The sequence below is a fragment of the Castor canadensis genome, chromosome 15 (genome assembly GCF_047511655.1).
Source record: "Castor canadensis chromosome 15, mCasCan1.hap1v2, whole genome shotgun sequence".
Lineage (NCBI taxonomy): Eukaryota > Metazoa > Chordata > Mammalia > Rodentia > Castoridae > Castor > Castor canadensis.
The window spans coordinates 46898953-46920706 of record NC_133400.1 but is presented as its reverse complement, the minus strand read 5'-3'; the positions used below and the strand labels follow the sequence as shown (position 1 = coordinate 46920706).

General features: G+C 39.0%; 1 protein-coding gene across 1 annotated transcript; it reads right to left on the bottom strand.

Moving 5' to 3' along the window:
• Positions 1–18382: 18382 nt before the first annotated feature.
• LOC109678300 (putative endogenous retrovirus group FC1 Env polyprotein) lies at positions 18383–18901 on the bottom strand. Its single transcript, XM_020153910.1, has one exon. The coding sequence runs from the start codon at positions 18899–18901 to the stop codon at positions 18383–18385; it is 519 nt and encodes a 172-aa protein (XP_020009499.1).
• Positions 18902–21754: the final 2853 nt, after the last annotated feature.

Here is a 21754-nt window from a genome sequence, read left to right as displayed (position 1 = left end):
GCAAGCAGCAGATGGTGAAGAAGTAAGAGAGTCCCTTGGCTGCCCCATCACTCCTGACAGTCTCTGGAAGATACCAGAACCCTGCTCATGTGTGTGTGTGGTGGGGTAGTGGAGTAAGGAAAGATGCCCAAACTCCTGCACCTCACAATCTCCTCAGGTAGCACTTCTCAGTGTATCCTTGGGTTTGCCTGGAGATTCTCCTCAGCCTGACAATCACAACCTTGACATGGCAGCTCCTGTTCTCAGATGGTTCCTGTGATGAAAAAATGGTCTAAGAAGTTGCCTATTCATGGCATTCCACATAAGATAACTTAGTAGGAGGACAGAACAGGGGAGATGCTACTCAGATTCTACCCTAATCCTATCAGTGTTTCATTTTCATAGCCAGAGTTCTAGAAAAAGTTGTTTAAACTGGTCTCCATTTGCTAGCCACCTCCTTTCTCCTCAACCTACTGCAGTTAATGGACAGTCACTACCTGCATGTGAACTGATCCTGAAAAAGAACTCTACCTGGGCCTTATCTTACTATCTGCATTCATTCATTCATTTGTCTATAATAGGCACTTGAGGAAAAATTCTTTAGTTTGCCACCAAAGATTTTACACAAACTGTATTTAACAAAATCCACCCTTCTTTCTTAACATGTCCCCTCCCTTGGACCCAACTGGTTTCCTCTCTATGTCTCTGGGGGTCTTCCTCAGGCAGATATGTCAGCTTTTGTGCCATATCAGGAAATATAACCATTTCTGCCTCAAGTAACTTTAAGTCTAGTACAAAGGTAAAAAACACAATTGCAATATGATGTAATGGATTCTATAATGAAGGCTGGACACAGTGCAATGAGGACACAGTAATCTGTCTGTGAAAATTCACAGGCTTCATGGAGATGGCAGGCTTTCAGCAAGAATGGAAGACACATAGGAGACAGGAAGATAAAAGAAGCTGTTCCAGGCCAAGGTCTCCCTGAGAGGAGTAACTGTGACTATGTTCTAATCTTATGTCTAATACAAAAGTCTGGGTGCTTCCTCCACCCTCAAGTTGGAATTCTTGGTCTAATAGTTTCTCTCCCTGCAGAAAAAAGTCTTTGATAAAAATGTATTTCTAGGTTTTGTAGTTATATCTTATTGGTGAGCTAAGTTACTTTATTTTTATAAATTTCTATCCTAAGTATAAATTATATTATTTTAAAATATTAAAAATAATCTTGACATACTTAAGTTTTTCTGAGACTTAAATAATGAGTTGGAAACAGCAGGAACAAGAGCAGGCAATCTGGAGAAGCCAAGTTACACAGAGCTTTATGAGCACTCTGTGCTGAAGGAATTAGAGACTATCCTATAAACTGTAGGAAAAGTCAAAAAACTGGGATAGGATAACAAGATGACTAAGTATATGTGGCAGGAAAATAGTGAGGTACAGAATGGGTTGCAAGATAGGAGCTTAGAAGATGGGGAAAAAATTTACTGAAGAAGTTTATGCTAGAGGAGACATACAGCCATGTATTTTGGTGCACCCCTGTAATTCCAGCACTTGGAGAGATAAGCCAGAAGAAGCATGAGTTTGAGGCCAACCTGGGTGGTTCTATCTCAAAAAAGAAAAAAGGAACATGCCAGAATTTATGCAGTGCACAAAATGAAAACAAGTAAGTGATGACAAAGGGAGGTACCTGGCCTCTGATATGTGCTTGTATGAGAAACGGTGAGAGAAGGAAAGGAATCTAGAATAACAACCATTATTTAAGTAAAGGATTGGGGCATAGGAAAGTAGTTCAATGGCAGTGTACTTGCATAGTGTACATAAGGCCTCAGGGTTCAATCTCCAGCACCAGAAAAAATCATAGGAAAGGGAATGCAGCTATGGGAGGAAATGATGCATTTTGCATTAGAAATGTGGAAGTGAAATGCCTTCATGAATTCTAAGGAAGTCACCCACTGGGAGATGAAGACACCTTGGTCTGGATATCACAAGATAAGTCAGGGTTAGAGATAGAGACACAACAGATGTCATTATTAGATGGTAAATGAAACTATGGAAATGGCAGATTGGAAGAGGTAAATACACAGAGAAAAAAAAAAGACAACTGACTATTCCAGGCCTCTCTGGAGCAAAGAGGAATGGCATACACAGACCATATAGAATGTATTCCATGTACACAGGGCAACAGCTCTCTCCTCTAAAGCAGAACTGGGAGTCAGGTAGTTCTTTCTAACAGAGGAAATCAGGACAGAAAAGTAGGTGGGGCTGGAGTGGGAGGTACAAAAACTAGGAAGATGCAATTGCATTATAGAGCAATGCTGAGGGCTCAGCAGATACCAGATGACCTAATTCACAAAGGCACATTTGTAACACTTATCTAGCTCACTTGTAGCTATGTTGAATGTAGAGCTATGCAATTTGAGCATTTGAGGCTATGTAACATGCTTTCTAACAATTAAATTCCTAACAGTTTGTATGTAAAATAAAACAGCAAAACTTTAATGTTTTGTACAACATATTAGCAAATACAGCTATTTACAAAAGCTACTATCACAGACCACCACAGAAAACAATCCAGTTATGATTGGCTTCCAAATCATAGCTATGTTTGGTAAAATTTCTATTTGAAAAAATGCTGACAACCAATTTTGTAACAATACAACTGTCTTAATTAGAAAGTTTTACAAACAACTTAGATTAGGGTAACTATATAAAATCAAAAGAAGAAATATAAACTGTGGACTATCATTCTAAGTATAAGTTAATTTCCTAACATTATTTTCCAAAATTATTACAGAATTTTCATATACTACTTATCTCATTACCATGTTTTAATACAAATTATGCTTTAGAAACAAAGAAACAAGATTAATAACCTGCTATGACTCTATTTTGAATTATTTGCTTAGCTTATTTGACAATGATTTTATATTCTCACCTGGTTCTATATATTATTGCTTATATTTTTCCATTTGTATTTTAATAGAATATTCTTGAGCTTTTATGTAAAAGCATGTATATTCCAATTCTTTACATATAAATTCCATTTGATGCATTCTTAAAGAAATATTGTCCATTAACTGATTTATCATCTGCCACTTGATTCTAAAGCAAGTTGAAAGGACAAATATTCAAAAATAATTACACCTGAAATAATAAATATGTATTTATTTTCTTTAGGTTTGAGTTGTTGATTCTAGAGAAATGATAACTATATGAAATAAGATGTTTCAGTTTGGAATATTTATCACCAATACCAACTGCATTCAGTCTGAATCATGAAAATTTTGAACCTTTCCTTTTTGTTTTTGTGTGGAGGTAAAGTTTGAACTCAGGCCCCCACATCCACTATACAAATGCTTTGCCAATAACTTCAACCCCACTCTGAGTTATCCTTTTCCTGGTGCCTTTGTGATTGTATAATTCACAGAATAACAGATAATTCAAAATTTTAAAACAGAACAATGTAACACAAGAATAATTCAAGAAGATGGTATCATTTCTATATCCAAATTTTATTTTTCCTTCAAATACTGTTATTTTCTGCCAATCTGTCCTTAAAATATCTAATGATTCTCTAATGAAAATCATCATTCTGAAACATCAATTAAGTTATAATGATGATGGAAAATGAAATATTTGAGTGAGAAACAGATGCCATCTATCCCTTAGAAATCTACAAAACAAATTGCTAGAAGTAGAGGAAATAAACACAATATGTAAATCCAAAACATAATTTGTAGTGAGATGAATTGAAGCATATTACAGATAAATTAACCTGTGACAATAGAATGATTTTGGTAATTCTTCCTCAGAATCATAACTTAGTCTTTGTGCTGGCTCATGCCTATAACTTTGTACACTTTTTAAGTGTTTATAAAATTTAGAATTATTAAAATTAGACACAAGAAGGTAACATTAGATCTGATACCATTAAAATTGAGGAGATTATTAGGGAATGCTTTGAAAATGTATTGTGAAAATGTTTCAAAATCTGGAATAAATGGGTACTTTCTTGAAATATGTGACCTATCAAAATTGAACAAGGAAGATACAAATAACACAAACAGATCAACAGCAAGCAATGAGATTGAAATGGTAATCATGTTCTACTTAACAAAGAAAAACCTATGACCAGAAAATTCACCACTGAGTTGTATCAGACCTTGTAAGGAAGAACTAACAGCAATGCTTAAACTATGCCATAAAATACCAAAGGAATGCAAACTCATTTGATGAAAACAGGGTTAACAAAACTGGATGAGGATACAACAATAGAAAAAGCCTACAGGCTAAGATCTTTAATGAACATAGTTCCAAATGCTCATAAGAAAATGCTTACAAATAGAATTCAACAGCACATTAAAAAAACATACAAATGCAAGTTAAGTTCATGCCAGGGAGTCAAAGATTTCTGAATACATACAAGCAAATAAATGTAAACCAGCATATGAATAGAACCAAGAGCAAGAATCACATGATCATCTCAATAGGTGCAAATAAAATCCTTGAAAATATCCAACATCACTTCATGATAACAAATGCACCTGTTCACCCATGTTTAATGCAACATTATTCACAATATCTATGCTATGGAAACAGCCAAGATGCCCTACTACTAATGAAAGGATTCAGAAAATGTGGTACTTACATATAATGGAATTCTATTCAGCCACAAGAAAGAATGAAATTTTGTGTTTTAGGTAAATGGATGAAACAGGAGAACATCTCAAGTGAAGTTAGCCAGATTCAGAAAGCCAAAAGCTGCATATTTTCTCTCATATGTGGAATTTATATCTAATACAAATGTAGCAGTATTATGAAAAACAAGAAATGCCAAGGGGAGTGTAAAAGAAGGAAGTTAAGGTGAATATGGTTGATGCACTCTCTATGCAAGAATGAATATAGAAATTTTAAACTGGTTGAAAACAGTAATAAGAAATGAACTATAGTAGAAAGAAGTAAAAGAGAGGAAATGAACCAAACTGGGTGGTAAAACATATATGCATGGAAGTGTCACAAGGAAAGCCCCTATGTAGCTAAATTAAACAAACAATATTGTCATTTTCTTTTCTTTTCTTTTGTGAATTTGGAGGACAGAAGGGAGGAACATGTCCTGCCTGGGGGGGGAGGTGACTGATGCCAGTAGGAGGGGAAGAAAGTGCAGAATTGGAGTAAGGGGATGATTATGGTGTAAATACTGTGTACACATGAGTGAAAGAGGAAAAAAGATACCTGTTGAAACTATTTCTCCAATGGCAGAATGGGGAGGTAAAGGAGAATTGTGGAGACAGTGAGTTCAAGTATGATGTACTTGATATAATATAAGAATCTTCATCAATGCTACAATATACTCCAATCAGCACAACAATTAAGAATTAACCATGAAGAAACTAGTAATACATCATTTGTATTTTAACATAAAGATAAAAGATATATATGACAGACTCATAGCAAACAGTATAATGAATGTGGAAAACTGAAACACTACCTATAAAATCAGGAATGCATCAAGGGTGTCTAGTATCTTCATTCTTTTTCAATTCAGTGTTTGCTTTCCTAGCCAGACCAATAAGTCAAGAAAAAAAGTAAAAGGATACAAACAGAAAAGAAGTCAAACCTTCTTGATGGCACATATAATGAAAACCCTACATATACCATTGGACAACCCTTGTATCTGATAAGCACTTTTAGCAAACTCAAAGACAAAAAAAAAATCAATATTCAAGAAAAGTTTTTTATATGTCAACAACAAAGTCACTAAAAAAGAAGTCTGGAAAGCAATCATATTCGCAAGGGTCTCAACAACTTCATTGGCATAAAATCAACCAAAGATATTAAAGATCTCTACACTAAAAATTATCAGCACTTAAGAAGACACTAGAAAATGGAAAGAGCTGCCATGTGCATGTTCAGTGGAATAAATGTTGACAAAATAGTCATAATGCCAAAAATGATATGCAAATCCTGTTAAAGCCCCATCACAATTCAATTAACATCTGCAGAGATTTAGGAAAAACAATGTTAAAATTCATATGGAAGCACAAAAGACTTTAACTAGCCAAAGAAGTTTATACTAAAAAGAGCAATGTTGGTGCTAGGCATCGTTGCCTATGTTTGTAATCCCAGCTACTAAGGAGACAAAGATAGAGAAGATAATGGTTCAAGCCAGCCTGCACAAGAAGTTAGTGAGAGTCAATCTCAATAAATAAATTAGGTATGATGGGTGAGATCAGTGATCTCAAATACATGGGAGGTATAAGCAGTAGGATTGTGGTCTAAGTCTAGCCCCAAGTAAGCCTGAGAGACCCTGCCTGAAAAATAATTAAACCTAAAAGAGAGCTGGATGAATGGTTCAAGTGGTAGAGTTTTTACCTAGCAAGACCAAGGCCCTGAGTTAAAACACCAGTACCACCAAACATAGAGCAATGCTAGAGGGAGCAAAATCTTGAATTCAAATTATATTACAGAGCCATAGTGACAAAACCAGACACAAGTCCAATGTAGAATAGAAGTTCTAGAAATAAGCCACAAAATATATTTCCATCTTATTTTTTATTCATATGTGCATACAATGTTTGGGTCATTTCTCCCCACATCTCCCTACCTCCTCCCTTACCCCCTCACCCTCTCACCCCCAACCCCTCACTACCAGGTGGAAACTTTTTGCCCTTATCTCTAATTTTGTTGAAGAGAGAATATAAGCAGTAATAGGAAGGACCAAGGGTTTTTGGTAGTTGAGATAAGGATAGCTATACAGGGAGTTGACTCGCATTGCTTTCCTGTGCATGTGTGTTACCTTCTAAATTAATTCTTCTCAAACTAACCTTTTCTGTAGTTCCTTGTTCCCTTCTCCTATTGGCCTCTGTCACTTTAAAATATCTGCATTAGTTTCTCTGCATTGAGGGCAACAAATGCTATCTAGTTTTTTGGGTGTCTTACCTACCCTCATACCTCCCAAGTGTGCTCTCTCTTTATTTGGGGATATACCCAAAAGAATGTGACTCAGGTTACTCCAGAGACACTTGCACACCCATGTTTATTGCAGCACTATTCACAATTGCTAAGTTATGGAAACAGCCAAGATGCCCCACTACGGACGAATGGATTAAGAAAATGTGGTATTTAAACACAATGGAATTTTATGCAGCCATGAAGAAGAATGAAATGTTATCATTCACAGGTAAATGGATGGAACTAGAGAACATGATTCTGAGTGAGGTTAGTCTAGCGCAAAAGACCAAAAATCATATGTTCTCCCTCATATGCAGACATTAGATCAAGGGCAAACATAACAAGGAGATTGGACTTTGATCATATATTTCCATCTTTTTCTTAACAAAGGTGCTGAAAACTTACACTGGCAAAAAGACAGCCTCATTAACAAGTGGTGCTGGGAAAACTAGATATCCCCATGTAGAAGACAGGAACTAGAACCCTGTCTCATCCTGTAGAAAAACCACCCAAAGTGGTTAAAAGAACTTAATATATGGAAACCACCAGAAGAAAACATAGAGGACTCTTTCAAGATATAGGCACAGACAAGGACTCCTTTCATAGGACTCCAACAGCACAGGAAATAAGAGAAATTGAAAAATGTGATTACATCAAATTAAAAAACTCCTGTACAGCAGAAAAAACAATCAACAGAGTAACAATATGGTCAGCAGAATGAAAAAAAATCTTTGACAGATGTTGAAGCAACAGGGGATTCACATCAAGAATATGTAAAGAACTCAAGAAATTATATGCCAAAAATAAAACATAAAATACATTTTATATTAATTCTCGTTGATTTCATGGAGAGTAATATTTTTCCCAACCTGGGGGAAGGCCTGCTTACCCTTACATGTTATGCAGCATACTTGGTCTCATTTTTATTTTATAATGTTAGACTTTCCTATAAGCAACAGGTGCTCCATTTGTTGCTTTTCTTTTCTTTTGAATAATTTCCTTGTCAAAGAAGACATGTCCTTCTGCATCTCTTGTCCTAAAGTCTCTTTCTGATGTACAGTCAATGCTGTAGTTCAGAGGCACAGTCAGCAAGAGCTGTCACTGCTCCACAAATATGTTAAACCCAGATAATCTGCACTGCAGGGACCCATAATAGGGAGCCTTCTGAGTGCATGAGGGGTTACGACTGAATTGACTGAAAGCAATCTGTCTCTTTACTCAGGAAGCAGAGATCAGGAAGCCAGCCCAGACAAACAGCTTGTGAGACCCTATCTTGAAAACACCCTTTACAAAAATGGGCTGTTGGAGTGGTTCAAGGTGTTAGCCCTGAGTTCAAACCCCAGTGCCACAAAAGAAATCTGTCTCTTATTAAATTTTTGGACAATAGAGTAGAGATCATAATGGCGTATGATTTTGTCATATTTCTTATTGATTCCTTTGGAAAGTCTACACAAAATTCCTCATTATATCCATATGTGCTTTAAATAGATTTTGGGTACCAATAAAAATTTCAAATTTTTATACTTTTATATACTTCTGTATGACACTTGTATACAAAGATGTCTCCTAGCACTTATCCACAAAAGATCCCTTATCAACATATTTTTATATTATGTGCATAAAAATCTGAGAATAAAATGGGACTGATCTATATGTTGAGATTGTATTTTTCCAATATTCTTTAGCCATGTGAAAGACCAGTTAGCACAAATGTTCTAGTTCCCCTGTTATGTGTGTCTGCATAATGGAACTGCAATTATATAGATGCTACATAAAAAACACGTTAGTACGTCGTTGCTCCAATTTAGGGTTCACAGTGCAATTTTGTCATATCTATTTCTATAAAGGCAAATATAAGTAAGAGGAATTGTTTCAGTTGACAAATACAACTATAGTTTTTATCTTACATCAATAAAATGACATCCTTAACCAGGTATCAATCTTTTCTGAGATTGGAGTGTTCTGTCTTTCAAATACTGATGGAAAGAGGCAATGGAAAAAGCAGTTTCCAAATCTGCCATGCTAAGAGCACTAGATTCCTTTATCAGGTCCCATTCAAGCAAGCAGCCATTCCTATTTACTCAATGACAGCTCCACTCGTTTTTGAACTCCAAAGAGAAAATCAATCATTTTTGCAAGAAATGTTTATGTCATGAACAAGTTCTGATGCTTGAGCAGGACTACAAACTACAAGTAATGAATTCTCAAAACCTCACTTAAAGGCTCAGATTACAAGAGAGATTCAGAATACTAGATCAAGTACCACTTAAATAGCTTTGGACATTGTTGGTTAAAGTATTAACAGAAGTTCGAACAGATAGCTGCATAGCATTGTCCAGAGTAGCATCATTCACAATAGCCAAGGGGTGAAAACAACCTTCATGTTTATCAATGGTGAATAGATGATCAAAAACATTCATTTTAGGCGAGAAAAACTTCTCTGATAAAATCTTATTACCCAAAACACTAATTTTATAAATTCAGGTAAGTTCATCTGTGAAGTCAATGGTATTTTCCTGAGCAGTAGCAAGTACTCTCAAAATGAGTACAACAAATATTTTGATCACTGAGACTTTCCATGCTGCCTAAAATATTCCTATTATGCCACTATGAGAGAAAGAAAAAGTTCAAGACATTAATTGGTCACTGACTTACCAAATTTATAGGTACCTAATTTTTCTGCAGTTATTCATTCTTATGCTTGCTTTTTCATTCTAACTTTTAAAATAGAACACTCATTTTTAAGTCCAAAATGTATTTTGTAAAACAACCGTTACCAAGATAAACCTTAAAATATATAACTTCAGAACAAATATCTGGAAGAGTAATTCAATAAACTCTTAAAAATTTGGAAAATAGATTATTTAGATTATTTATCATTTCTCAACTGTGCTTTGTGAACAATGTGCCAAATTTAGGGATAATGTGTAAAAATTACGTGCTTCTAATTAGAGTGCTGGGGATTGAACCCAAGGCCTTGAGCAGGCATAATTTTCACACTACACTGCTTATTTACTTTATAAATCGTAAGGTTACTTTTATGCTGCTTTAAATAATACCTTTGGGAGTGACCTTCCATCTTCACAAAACTCCATACAGCTGTACTCTGTGGATTGGTACTGCTGTTCTTGCAACCGAAACAAAGAGAAAGAAACCTTTATTAATAATCTAGTACAAATCTGCCAATCACTGGTTTTTATGCTAAACTTTCAGTAGAATACAGTGATATTCCCTTGTTTGTATTTTTTTATGGGGACTCTTGTGTTCTTCCCTCAGCATTAACAGTTGTTGCAACAGGGATCTCACCACCATGGGTCCTAAAATAACAGTACCTGGCCAATTATGAAAGCATAGATTGACCTCTGCTCAAGGAGGAAGCACTTTATTTTTGTTTTTATATCATATTTTATAAGATACATGAATGGATAAAACGGGGAAAACTGGAAATTCCCTCAGGTTTAGAATAGATTTCTATTCCAAATACCACATGAACAATGACGGCTTGAAAAACTCCTTCATATGAAGGATTACCTTTCATCATTACTATACCAGTGATGATAAAGTTTAGCATGATTTGTTAAACTGCAACTTGATGTTTCACAAAATTGAATGGCAACATCAACAAGGTTGCCCCAGTGCCTGGATATGAATCTCATGTCCACCTATTCATAGCTGTATTATCTTTATCAAGCTCATTTTCTGTACCTGAGGTTCTTCACCTGTAAAATGGAGATAATAAGATCTAACACAGTGAACTACTGGGAAGATTACATTGGGGAGTATCTTTAAAGTACTTATAAATATATGTGGCTTATAGGAAGCTCTGCATCAAATTTGCTATTAGCATTTGTATTTTGATTCCATTTTGTGTTCTAGTAAAATATGATATTTGAGGCAGGTGGCAGGTCAATGGAAGTTGTCTTCTATACCATGTGCAAGAAATCAGTTTTCACACCATTGAAAGTAGAAGTCAATAGGGAAGAGGAGACACAGTGTACATCCCCAATATTTCATGAAACTTTTATGCTTGCACTAGTAACCAATACTTTTTCCACTTATAATAATTTACAGCTCACTTTCTTTCAGTATTATTCAGGAGACAACGAACATGTAGTGTAGTGAAAAAAAGTGTCTCCAGAATAACCTAGTAAGTAACTGCCATGACTATCAGAGGGACACTAATGCTACTTACCTGAAATTATTGACTCTATTGTGAAATTAAGGTTCCCTAATCAATTCATGCCTAGCAAATGTTAATGTTGTGATGTTTTATGCAGAACACTGGTAAGATGAAGGTTATGTGAAATGTCACATTAAAAAATCTGTAGCCAGATTTTCCACTGGTAAAAGAGTACAAATCTATAAATCTTAGTTCAGATTACATACATAATGAGCTCTCACTTTTTCCAAAGTGAGAAAAATTGTGAACATTTTATAGAATAATTCTCTCCTATTAGGTTAAGTGGATTGAATTTATATTTAATTACTTAACAAATATTTTGACTAACAGTTTTAATATGTCAATATCTCACAGAAGAAATTATTGGTGTTATCCTAATACAAAAGTTTTCAATTTATTTTAGGACAGGTAATATGCAAATCAAATATTGTTCACCCCTAAGTAAACTTACACATAGGTGAGACTATTTCCCATACAAGAGATAAAAAACAGTAGAGCAATGTAAAATTAAGGGAGAAGATGTTCTGCATAGACAAGCACTGACAAGAGTAAAGCCAATGAAAATCACACAAGTCAGAGAATTCTTCATGAAAAATAAATTGTAAGCCAGTTCTGATAAATGAGGTCAACTGAGTAAAAGGTAAAAAGACAGAAAGGACAGCACAATAAAGATAGAGAGATGGAAGACGAATCAACATCGGTCATAACATGTGTACACAAAAGCAATGCTAGGAATATTTCTGTATAGTTATCCTCAACTCAACTAGCAAAACCACTTTGACTTCCTTATTAGGCTTGTCTTTTTCTTCAACAAAACTAGTGATAAAGGCAGAAGAGGACCTGCCTGGAACTGAGGGGGGAATGAGGGAGAGGGTGTGGGAGAGAGGCAGTGGGAAGAAATGACCCAAACAATGTATGCACATGTGAATAAAAGAATTTTAAAAAATGATGGAGAGATGGAGAAATCAGAGCAATTAACCCAAAGAATAAATTCTCACAGCAAGGAAATAAAATCATGTACACAAAATATGGTAAGCCCTCACTTCCATAGATTTATTACACAAGGTATAGACAAAGGACCATCCAAAACAATAAATAAAAACCAAAATAAACTCCAAAAAATCCCTTCAAATTCCAGAGTTATGTAACTCAGTAGATGCACAGAAGCTCTGTCAGCCCTTTTTTAATGTCAGGAAAGTGTAAATCATTGTGTGATCTGCTCAGTGTGTCCCTGCCCTTTACCATTTCAAAACATGCCCCCAAAACAAAGTAAAAGTAAATTGCTTAATTTAGATGATAAATTGAAATTCATAAGTTTGTTGAGAGGCAACATGTCTTTAGTAAAAGCTGGGCAGTGTTATGGGAAAAAGGAATCCATATCACAGTGCTGAACCCTATGCATCCTAAGCATTTGTGGTTGTTCTGCAATGGAGGTCTCCTTGGAATTGTGCACCCACAGATAGCAAGGGTCTATTCTATGTTGTAAATGAAGGTTCACAGAATTCAATGAAATGATGAATGGGTATATGATACAGTCACACAATAGAATATTACTCAATAAAAAGAAACAAAGTACTGACACTTGCTACAACACAGATATACTCCGAGAACATTATGGTAAACAAAAACATAAAGTCATAAAAAACTAAATATAGGAAGACTTAGTTTATATGAACTTTCCAGATCAGGGAAATTACATATAGAAAGGTATGGTCTGGGAAAGATGGATGTCAATCTTCCAGTTAAGAGATTTGGGTTTTCTCTTCAAGAAGATGAAAGTTTTTTAAACTGACAGTGTAGTAGATACACAACTCTGTGAATATACCAAAAACCCACCAAATTCTTCTCTTTAAATGTGTGGATTCTGTATTATATCAATTATAAACACATACAGTAGCATTTTAGAAACACAATGGCAAAGCATAGATAAGTTTCTCATTTTTCTCTTTTGGGTATAAAAACTATACACAATATGAGCAGTTCTACGGTTTTGTTCAATGTCTAAAATGACAAATATTTATAACTTTCAAATATTTATAAAATAAACTAAATCAATTGCATTGTAAAGAAAACTATAATCACCTTTCAGTTCATGTTATCTTAAATCTATGCAATAAGTGTATAAGGTTGAGGGATGGGTTGTGCCTTAGTTGTACAGCACCTGCCTAAATATTATGGCTTATCAATGTTTTCAAAATGTCTTTGTATTGAAATGTGGGATTACTCTTCACAAAAGGAAGGACTGGCATTAAAATATGGTTATATCACTTTTGGGAATATACCCAAAAGAATTTGACTCAGGTTACTCCAGAGGCACCTGCACACCCATGTTTATTGCAGCACTATTCATAATAGCCAAGTTATGGAAATAGCCAAGATTCCCTACTACTGATGAATGGATTAAGAAAATGTGGTATTTATACACAATGGAATTTTATGAAGCCATGAAGAAGAATGAAATGTTATCATTCACAGGTAATTGGATGGAACTGGAGAACATGATTCTGAGTAAGGTTAGCCTGGCCCAAAAGACCAAAAATCGTATGTTCTCCCTCATATACAGACATTAGGTCAAGGGCAAACAGAACAAGGGGATTGGACTTTGATCACATGATAAAGCAAGAGCACACAAGGGAGGTATGAGGATAGGTAAGACACCCAAAAAACTAGATAGCATTTGTTACCCTCAACGCAGAGAAACTAATGCAGATACTTTAAAGCAACTGAGGCCAATAGGAGAAGGGGACCAGGAACTAGAGAAAAGATTAGTTTGAGAAGAATTAACTTAGAAGGTAACACACATGTACAAGAAAGCAATGCGAGTCAACTCCCTGTATAGCTATCCTTATCTCAACTAGCAAAAACCCTTGGTCCTTCCTATTACTGCTTATACTCTCTCTTCAACAAAATTAAAGATAAGGGCAAAATAATTTCTGCCTGGTAGTGAGGGGTTGGGGGGTAAGGAAGGGGGTGGGGAGGAGGGTAAGAGAGGGGGCAGAGAAAAGGCAGGAGAAATGGCCCAAACATTGTATGCACATATGCATAAAATAAAAAAAATATGGTCATACTTTTCATCCTTGCCTAGTAGTGGAGGTTGTAGCTTACAACACAAACCTTCATATAAACATAATGAGGGGGTGACATCACTTCCCCAAACTGGGGTGAAGGTGGTGAATTTAAATCTGATATATTTGATGCATTGTAAGAACTTTTTAAATGCTGAAATGTACCACCAACCAGCACAACAATAAAACATGTTTGTGAAATAAAGATAGAGGTGTGATTTTTAACAATAATTATGTTATCTGTTTTATAGTATTTGCATGGAGCTTGCTAAGAGAGGCTTCACATTGTGGAAATCTCAGTTCTGATTGGAGTGACCTCCTAACATAGCTTTTGTCAGTTTGCTCCATCTGCTTCATTAAATTGCTTTTCATTTTCTCTTAACTTTATCTTAAGTTTTTCAATAACATGCTAAGCCTTTCTTAGTTTCTTGGCTTCTTGTTTTAAGTTACATTCCTACCTTAAATGACCGAAACCAAAACCTACAAAAATAAATGAAAGAAAAAATTAAAATAATAGATTTTAATTTTTAATGGAGACAATGAAGTATAAAATCCCCAATATTGAAGGTCCCTGTCATGACAGTTTCCAGACTATTACACATGGAAAAGGAAATGAGTCAAAGTCTGCTCAGTTCAGTGAGATGGGAGATGAAAGATCTAGCAAAACCATGGGAGGCACAAGGCAACAGTACAGAGAATAAAGCAGTGCAGATAAAGAACTCTGGAAGAAAGGAGAGGACTTGTTTGGAATATTTAGTAGTGTAACAGTCAACACATGTTTCTCAGAAAAGTTTCTGAAACTGAGAAAAAATATTATGTAACAAGATTAGAGGAAACTGAATAGTGCTCACACAGTGCCATCATCCCTGGAAAAATTCATAACACAGAATAAACAGAATGTTCTTATCTCAGCAGTGGAACAGGAGTCCAAGGCTGAGCACTGTCCTAAATCACCAATCAAATCATATGAACAAATTGAATAAGGACCAATTTGCTTAAAATTAACTTAAAAGTATTCCACAATACAATTCCATTGAGAAATGCAGGCACGAATGATATTTCTTAAAAACCAAATTGTACTGGCAGAAATCAACACAATGAAGAAGAACAAAATGACTCTGGAAAATGCCAGTATATTTGAGTACTAATTAACATTTATCTAAATAACCATAGGTCTAACACTGGCTTCAAATTACTATCCTTCCAATTGTAGTTTCTCAAGCAGCTAGAAATATAGGCATTCTTTTTGCTTTCTTCATGAATGCTATCATATCACAGTTTATTTTTTCCTTGAAGAATTTCTTGCATAAGAAAAAAGTTGATTATTTCTTTTTAAAGATCTCCATCATCAAGGGTTTGCATCCCAAGAAGCTATTAATTCTTGCAGCAGAGAGGGTGCCTTAAGGTCTGATCAGAGCACCCCTGGGATCTTGTGCTTCTTCTCTTCAATGCTGGCCTTGCAGAGACAAAAGCTAAGAATAACTTGCACAGTCATCTACTTCACAAAAGGACTTAAACCAGAAAATTATCTAATGTCTTGAGCTTATGGTGAGCTCATCCCAGTAACTGACAACAGTTGAGCATTACAGAAGTATGAAATATTAGCAATTCACTTTCAAAGCATGCCTGAAAGGTTTAATGGGATAAATCTATACTCTGTTATTCCAAGCAGTTCAAACAAGGTGCTTAATTTTGAAGTTCTGAAGTAGAGGTGGTGGCACATGAAACTCCTGGGCAATCAAGGGATCTCTGTGATTAATGGAGCATCTGGGAAATTTCCACAAAAAGTAAACTATACAAATACTTGTCCTATGTAAGGATTAATACTTGTCTGTCCTGGCTACTGTAGTGAACACTGTGCTGTCTTGAGAAATATTTCAAAACGTCATGCAATTCAGAAAAAGCCACTAGGAACAAAATGTTTCCCAATATTCTGAGGCTCCATGGTTGTAGACCATTAAGAGTAATGTGACATCCTTCTTCTTCTACAGATCTTGGCAAGCCAAACAATCCTCTGAAACCTGCTGAAACTCTGGAAGAGTGCCAATCACAGAAGCAGACAAGCAAGACTCTAGCATTAAAGAATAGCTGAAAGAATAAAGACAGTTCTGGATACAGCTTAAAGACAGCTGCCAACTCTCCTGAAAGAAACAGAAATGGCTGTCACTGGCTAGTGGCGCTTATAAACGATCAGGTTTCAAGAAGATGAAGAAGCAACAGAAGGTGACCGCAAATCAGAATAAAGACATGTAAGGACAATGAAGCTGACATAATTAAGAAAAAAGGAACTATGGGAATGAGGAGATGCAGATGCAAGTGATCATGAAGGAAGCAAGCAGCAGATGGTGAAGTTATGATAACAGAGACTCTCAGCACCTCTGGTCACTCCTGAAACTCTCTGGAAGATTTCAGAGCCCTGCCTATGCATGTGTGGGTGGGAAATATGGGGGGGCAGTAAAGAAAGATGCCCAAAGTCCTGAATCTCACAACCTCCTCAGGCAGCAGGAGTGCCTGTAGGCCTCAGGATTGCCTGTAGGCACTCTCAGCCTAACAATCACAACCTTTGAATGGCAGAACCTATTCTCAGATGGTTCCTATTGTTAGGTCGAAGTAGATGGAAAGGCCAAATCATAGTCAAATGACAAAGCAAGCAGGCTTTATTGGGAGCATGCACTCGGGTGAGGTTCACCGTCCCCAAAGAACAGGGCCGGAGAAGTCACACCCGAGAAATGACAGCACAGTTTTTATAATCTGGGTGAAGTCAAGAGCTTAGGGTATTGTGGAACGCTGGGATAAGTTGAGGCCTAGTGAAGGAGGGGCTCAGGGTAATATGGACCTATAGGATAGGTCAAAACCTATTGCCCGCCAGCAGGGGTTGCCCTAGCAGTGATAGGGGGAGGAGGAAAGGGGAGGGTGATTGCCCGCTGGCTGTTGTTGCCAGTTGCGGTGGGAGTTGTCAGCCTCGGCAGAGTTGCCACGGCAACCAGAGGGGGAAGAAGAAGAGGGAAGGTGGAGTGGAAAATCCCTGATCACCATGCGGTGGCTGCCCACTGGCCAAACATCCCAGACTCTTTGGTATAAGGGTGCAGAATCAGTTCTGGCTACTTCCTGCTGAAAGGGGGCTAAGTTAGGGGCTAGGGATGTCTTGGGTCATTTGACCGGTGCAGCCAGACCCTATGGGGAGGGCCTGGTAGTCATGAACCTGGAGCATTATTTGGTTGAAGGTTACCCGAGTTAACTGGCATAGGCGGTCCTGGAAAAATCGAAAGAGAAAGGGTGCCAAAAGTAGAAGGAGACAAATAATTACTAGGGGACCAATCAGTGGGGTGAGAATGTTAAACAGGGGTGAATTCCACCAGCCAGGGGTGTCATTTGAGGCGGTATTGTAGTGGTGCATCTCGTCGCTGAGCTTGTGAAGAGACTGGACACAAGTTTCCACCAGGCCTGACTCATTAATATAGTAGCAGCATTCTTCCCAAAGAAAGAAGCAAGTTCCCCCTTTATCTGCCGTGAGAAGGTCCAAGGCATAGCAGTTCTGTAGGGTTACCTGAGCTATGGAAGTTATCTGTCTTTGAAGAGAGGCAAGGGATGTTGCTGAGTCCTCAACACCTGCCAGGACCTGTTGAGAGTGTCTTTGGGTCTGGATCATTGAGTGAGTCAGGGTACCGGAGCTGAAACCAGTGACCGCTACTGAGGCTGCCAAAGATATGCCCACAAGGACAGGCAGGAAGACAGCCCTCCTAGTCTTATGTTGAGGTGAGGGCTGGGAAGTCAGGGCCCGCTGGGTGAGGTTTTTTGAAAGCGTGCCATTACACCAAAAGAAGCCTCCTGGAGGGGCCCAGAGGAAGTCCGCTATGGTAGAGTTAGTGGAGTTACACATTCAGCCAGAATCAGAGTAGCAGAAGGGCAACTGTGGGGATAGAGGATCTCTATATAAGAGGGCTCCAACAATGGGGGCAGGTAGAGATGTGGAGGCTGACCCATTTGATGGGAATGGCCCAGGTAAGGGAACAGCTATGAGTGGGGGCCTGGACAACATGGCACAAAAGAAACATTTAGTTACATTGGTCAGACCTGACCTATTTAACAAGTTGGCAACTTCCTGCACCAGGGACAGCCAGGAAATAGGGTCTCTCTGGGTTTTGTTTTGAAGACTGTTTTCTGCCTCCCTAATGGCTTTTGCCTGGTCCTTTAGTATATTGAGAATCTAGGGGACCACTTGTTCATATAGCCTCCAGATTTTCAAGTTTGTTGGATGTGTGTAGTACCCAGGTTGATATCCCTTGGCTGTCACCCCGGTTGCCCATCTATTATCCCAGGGGTCAGGAATGTAAAGGCATACCTGGGAGCCACCATAGGAAGCTTCCAGTGAGTTGACTGAGTGAGATCCAGTATTGAATTTAATGTAATGAATTCTGCAGGACCAATATGGACATCCTCCATATTCCTCAACCCATTTGGCCCTCTCCTGGCAGTATGGTTCAGTTTGATGAAATGTAAAACAGAAATAACCAAGATTTATAGTTCTTGTTCCATGTGTGCTGCTAAAGGAGTGCTGTAACTGGAGGGCGAGCAGTCTGCTACAACCCCTGGGGTGGCAGTCCCCAGCGTTGGTGAGGCAGGTGACCACCTTATTGTCCTTCATATATGTTTCTTGGATCCTGAATCTCCAGCGATAAGAGGAAGATGGTTCAGATAGGGTTGGAGGAAGAGCCAAGAGCAGCATTAAGAGTGTTCCCAGCCCGGGAGATCCGAAGGGAAATAGGCCTTACCTTTGTAATTTGCCAAGTTTTGGTAGAAATGGTGGGTGGGAGCTTCTTAAGGCGGGTGAGATAGTACCAAGCAGGGTGTCCCAGGAGCTTCGTCGCCAAGGGAGTGGTGAGGATGACAGTGTATGGTCCCATCCATCTGGGTTGGAAGGGCTTCAGATGTAGCTGCTTAAGGAGGACGCGGTAGCCTGGAGACAGGGGGCCATGGTCTGGCAGAACAGCATCTGACTGGGGTAGGTAGCAATCTGTGTGGGCTCAGAGCAAGGAGCTGAGGAGAGTGAGGTAAGGTAGATATCCTGTTAAAGGAGGTGTGTTTGATGGGAAAGTGTGGGAAAGGAGCTTAAGCCTGTCGGCTGCCTAGTGGCCACTCGGAGGCAAGTGAGGGCCAGGGGCAGCAGGTCAACCCAGGAGAGCCAGAGCTCCAGGGACAACTTGGTGAACTGCTGCTTGATCGGGCCATGGGCCTGTTCAACCTTACCCGAGGATTGGGGGTGGTATGGGGTGTGGAGCCTCCAAGTGATGGCCAGGTGCTCACAAACCAGTTGAGTGACCTTGGAGATGAAGGCAGGGCCATTGTCTGACTGAAGACTTTATGGAAGACCAAAATGGGGCATGATGTGATGGACAAGAGTGTCGGCCCCAATTGCAGCCCCTTCTGTGGCTGTGGGAATGGCTTCGATCCACCCTGTGAAAGTATCCACAAAAGTGAGAAGATATCGGAATTTTTTGTGTTTGGGCATATGAGTGAAGTCAATCTGCCAATCTTCACCAGTCTGGCTGCTGTGGAGTTGGTGGAGGGACTGGCGGAGATGGAGTCCGCCCCAGGAGTTTGCTTGGGAGCCGACAGAGCAAGACTTCTGGACCCAATGGATGGTGAATCGGAGGCCCCTAGGGTGGAACAAGGGTTCCAGGAAAGAGAAAAGGGCTTTGGGAATTATGTGTAGTGAATTGTGGATGGCAGTGATGACCTCTGTTACCTGGCCCAAGGGGAGGATCAGATGGTTATCTTTGAAGACCCACCCATTGGGGGATGTAATTCCCCCTTCTTTGAGTGGCTTGTTCTTCTGGCTCATAGTTTGGGGTAAAGCTAGGAGAGAGGAAAAGAATAGGTGGGAGAATTGACTGCTCTGCAGTCTTTCGGACCATCAGGTCCGCAAAGGAGTTTCCTCATGCCACCAGGTCATTGGAGGTCTGGTGCCCCCTGCAGTGGATGATGGTGACCTCCCTTGGAAGTTCTAGAGCTCATAACAGTTTAGCAATGAGGGGTCCATTGACCACTGGAGTACCCCGTGTGGTCAAGAAGCCCCTCTCCTTCCAGATGGCTGCATGAGAGTGTGTTATAAGGGAAGCATATTTAGAGTCAGTATATATATTAGCTGTTTTATCTTGGGCAATGGTGAGCACCTGAGTTAGTGCCATGAGTCTGGCTTTTTGAGAAGTTGTTCCCATAGGGAGGCAAGTTGCTGTCAATACCCGAGGAGAATCAATGGTGACTACAGTGTAGGTGGCTCAGCAGCCTCCCTGGTCATCCAGGATGGAGCTCCTGTCAACATAGTGACATCAGGAGAAAGTAAGGAAGAGTCAGTAAGACGCTGCCTGGGAGTCATGAGACTCTCTACTGATTTAGGACAGGAATGAGTTGGGTTGGAGGCTATTGGCAGAGTGGTGGGAAGCAGCGTAGCAGGAGTTGAGCAGGGAGCAGGTGGTGAGAGTTATATCAGGATTATTGATGAATAGGAGATGGAACGTCTGTAGAAAGATCCAATAAGAGAAAGAGAGGAATGAGTGAAAAGGTCAGCAAGTCAATGTGGGGAGTAGACAGTTATCAGTTGCAGCTGGCATAGCTTAAGAGCTTCCCTGGTGATGGTGGCCACCACCGGGAGAGCTCAGAGGCATGGCTACCATCCCCTGACAGTGGGATCTACCTGCCTAGAGAGGTAAGCAATTGGTCGATGAATAGGGCCTGATAGTAGAGTAAGGACCCCTTTGGCTATTCTAGAAGTTTCATCTGTAAATAGGTGGTATGGTTTGGAAGGGTTTAGGAGGGCCTGAGGAGGGTGTCCTTGAGAGAAGAAAAGCAGCAATGGATCATGGAAGGAGAGTGGACCAGTGGGAGTCTCCTTGGCTGCCTGGTACAGTGGGTGGGCCAATGAGGCAAAATTAGGAATCCAGTGTCTAAAAAAAACAATGAAACCCAAGAAGGACAAAATTTCTTGGGCATCATTAGGAGGAGGGAGGTCCCTTAAAATTTGAACCCGGTCTATGGTAAGTGCTTTTGAGGTGGAGGTGAGAAAGAAACCCAGGAAAGTAACAGCTTGTAAGCAGAGTTGCTCCTTGACTGGGGAGACCTGGTATCCCTTAGAGGCTAGAAAGTTAAGGAGGTTGGTTGTTCCCATTTCAGAATCCTGCTGAGAGGGGGAGCACAGAAGGAGGTCATCAACATATTGTAGAAGTGTACTGAGTTTTGTGTTGCACATGACCAGATCATGGGCTAGAGCCTGAGCAAAGAGGTGGGGGCTATCATGGAAGCCTTGGGGAAGAACTGTCCAAGTTAGTTGTTGGGTGAAGTGAGTATCTGGGTCTTTCCAGGTAAAGGCAAAGAGGAAATAGGAGTCCAAATGGAGGGGGATAGTAAAAAAGGAGTCCTTGAAGTCAAGGACAGAAATATGAGAAGTATCAGGAGGGATGTTGTAGAGGATGGTATAAGGATTTGGGACCCAAGGGTGGATGGGGATAATAGCCTCACTTATAATGTGCAGATCTTGGACTAATCTATAGGATCTGGAGGGCTTTCTTATTGGAAGGATGGG

Excerpts from the sequence above, each read along its gene's own strand:
- LOC109678300 (XM_020153910.1), bottom strand. The coding sequence starts at position 18,901 with ATGCTGCTCTTGGCTCTTCCTCCAACCCTATCTGAACCATCTTCCTCT.